Genomic DNA, 1,949 nt, shown 5'->3' with positions numbered 1-1,949 from the left:
TCCGTTTCAAAATGCTTTGAAGGGGATAGACTACTTTCTTCAGCAATTGCCAAAGGAAATTGCAGACGCGGCCTGTGTCGAGTTTACAAAGGTTTTGTGTCAAAAGGTTGCCATACATAAGCTAAATAATTCGTAAGAAAATAAGTTTTTTTGCCAAGTCGATGTAGTTGAGGTTATTTCACAAACCATCCGGTCCAATGCTTACTATAAATTGAAAACACGATCACTGAATCGAAATATCTAACAAAGTATCACACATCGACGACTGAGTGGAAGATCGACCTATTTCGGCAACCCGTTCGAAAACGCCCTATCTCACAAATCTTTTCCAGAACGTCCTACTTCAGAATTTGGTTGAAGAATGCGCTATTTCAGAATTCGGTTCAAAAACGCCATAACCCAACATATTTTCATTATATTTTTAGTTGAGATAGGGCATTTTTCAATAAAATTCTGAAATAGGGCATTCTTCAACCATATTCTGAAGTAGGGCGTTCTTGAAAAGATTTCTGAGATAGGGCGTTTTCGTTTCGAACGGGTTGCCGAGATAGCTCGATCTTCCACTCAGCCGTCAATATATACTTTGCAATCCAAGTCTGTAGAAATGCAATTCCGATGGACCCTGTAATAGCCCCGACTATAGAATCTTGCTTTAATTAAAACTAAAGGTAAACAGTTAGTTCAAATAACGTGTAACAATCTTTCGTTTATTGAAAAATTCATACTTCTTTAAAATAGCCACACTACGAGAAATAAAAGATGAACTTTTCTAATTTAAATACAGAGTTTGAAATTTGGATTGGTACGTTTTTTGTTAACCAATGACCTATACTTTTATAAAAACAAATAATTAAAATTAATTTGAAAAAAGTTCAATAGATGCTTATACAAATGCAGCGCTGTTCTGCCATGGAACAGATCCGGACTCCGAGTTAACGTATTCCTTTAAAATATTTCTTATAAACTTTCCATAATCCGTAGCTCTTCCTCGGAACGCAGGCAAATTACTCTGAATAAAGGAGTCACCTAAAATTAATGGCTCCCATTCACCGTGTACCCAGATTCGGTTTGTATCCTCAAAGCCAGAGAAATTATTATCACAATAAGATTGTGATTTTCTTAACAAAAAATTATGTAATAAACAGCAGGCTATAATGATAATTTGAGCACGATCTGGACTACAAAAAAGCACCTTCCGTAAGCAAAGCCATCTTGCACTTAATATACCGAATGCATTTTCTATGCAGCGTCGTGCCCTACTCAGCTCATCCGGCGACAATGGTTTTGCACTGTATGGCTTCATGATTCGTTTACATAATGGGAATGCGTCATCTCCAACCATGAAAAATGGAACTCTTTTACCCATGATCGTAGTATCTGATGGGAATGGACATCTATCGCTTAATATTCTCTCGCCAAATTTTGAATTGTTGAAAATGTTGGAATCGCCTTCGCTACCGTAAGCTCCTACATCAACATAGGTAAATTTATAAACAGCGTCGCAAGTTGCCAGAAGAACCACTGAATAGAATCCCTGAAAAATTATTTTGTGTATAGCTGTATATGCAAACGAAATAAGATACAACTTACTTTGTAATTAAAGAAAACACTTCCACTTTTTCGTGGCGCTTTTATACCAACATGTTTGCCGTCTATAGCAGCCACACAATTTGGGAAGTTCCACACATCGCTAAACCCATCTGGGAATTTCTTTAGATTGTCTTCTGACCACTCTGGTATTTCAGTCTTGAAAGCTTCTACGATTGCGGAACACACTTTCGTTATGATTTTCCCAAAATCCTGCTGGCTTATTCGATAGCAAGATGCTATATGCCGCTGCACATCACCAGAAGCCAGGTACCTGAAAACCATGTTTGCACAATGCTATATGAAAATGTCAACTATATTTAATATCATAAATAACATACTCGAGAACAATAGCAAGTTTG

The 1,949-nt window shown here is 37.0% G+C and overlaps 1 protein-coding gene across 1 annotated transcript in view; it reads right to left on the bottom strand.

Moving 5' to 3' along the window:
• Positions 1-883: 883 nt before the first annotated feature.
• LOC118745808 (putative nuclease HARBI1) overlaps positions 884-1,949 on the bottom strand; it is a 50,736-nt gene continuing 49,670 nt past the window's right edge. The window contains exons 4-5 of the mRNA XM_036479485.1: positions 1,591-1,861; positions 884-1,534 (exon numbers count right to left, since the gene is read on the bottom strand). Coding sequence (XP_036335378.1) covers positions 884-1,534; positions 1,591-1,861 — 922 coding nt within the window. The remainder of the gene's footprint in view (positions 1,535-1,590; positions 1,862-1,949) is intronic.

Source organism: Rhagoletis pomonella, unplaced genomic scaffold, assembly GCF_013731165.1.
Source record: "Rhagoletis pomonella isolate Grant_MI unplaced genomic scaffold, Rhpom_1.0 Rhpom_scaffold_00009, whole genome shotgun sequence".
Taxonomy (NCBI): domain Eukaryota; kingdom Metazoa; phylum Arthropoda; class Insecta; order Diptera; family Tephritidae; genus Rhagoletis; species Rhagoletis pomonella.
This window is presented reverse-complemented; position numbering and strand designations above follow the sequence as displayed.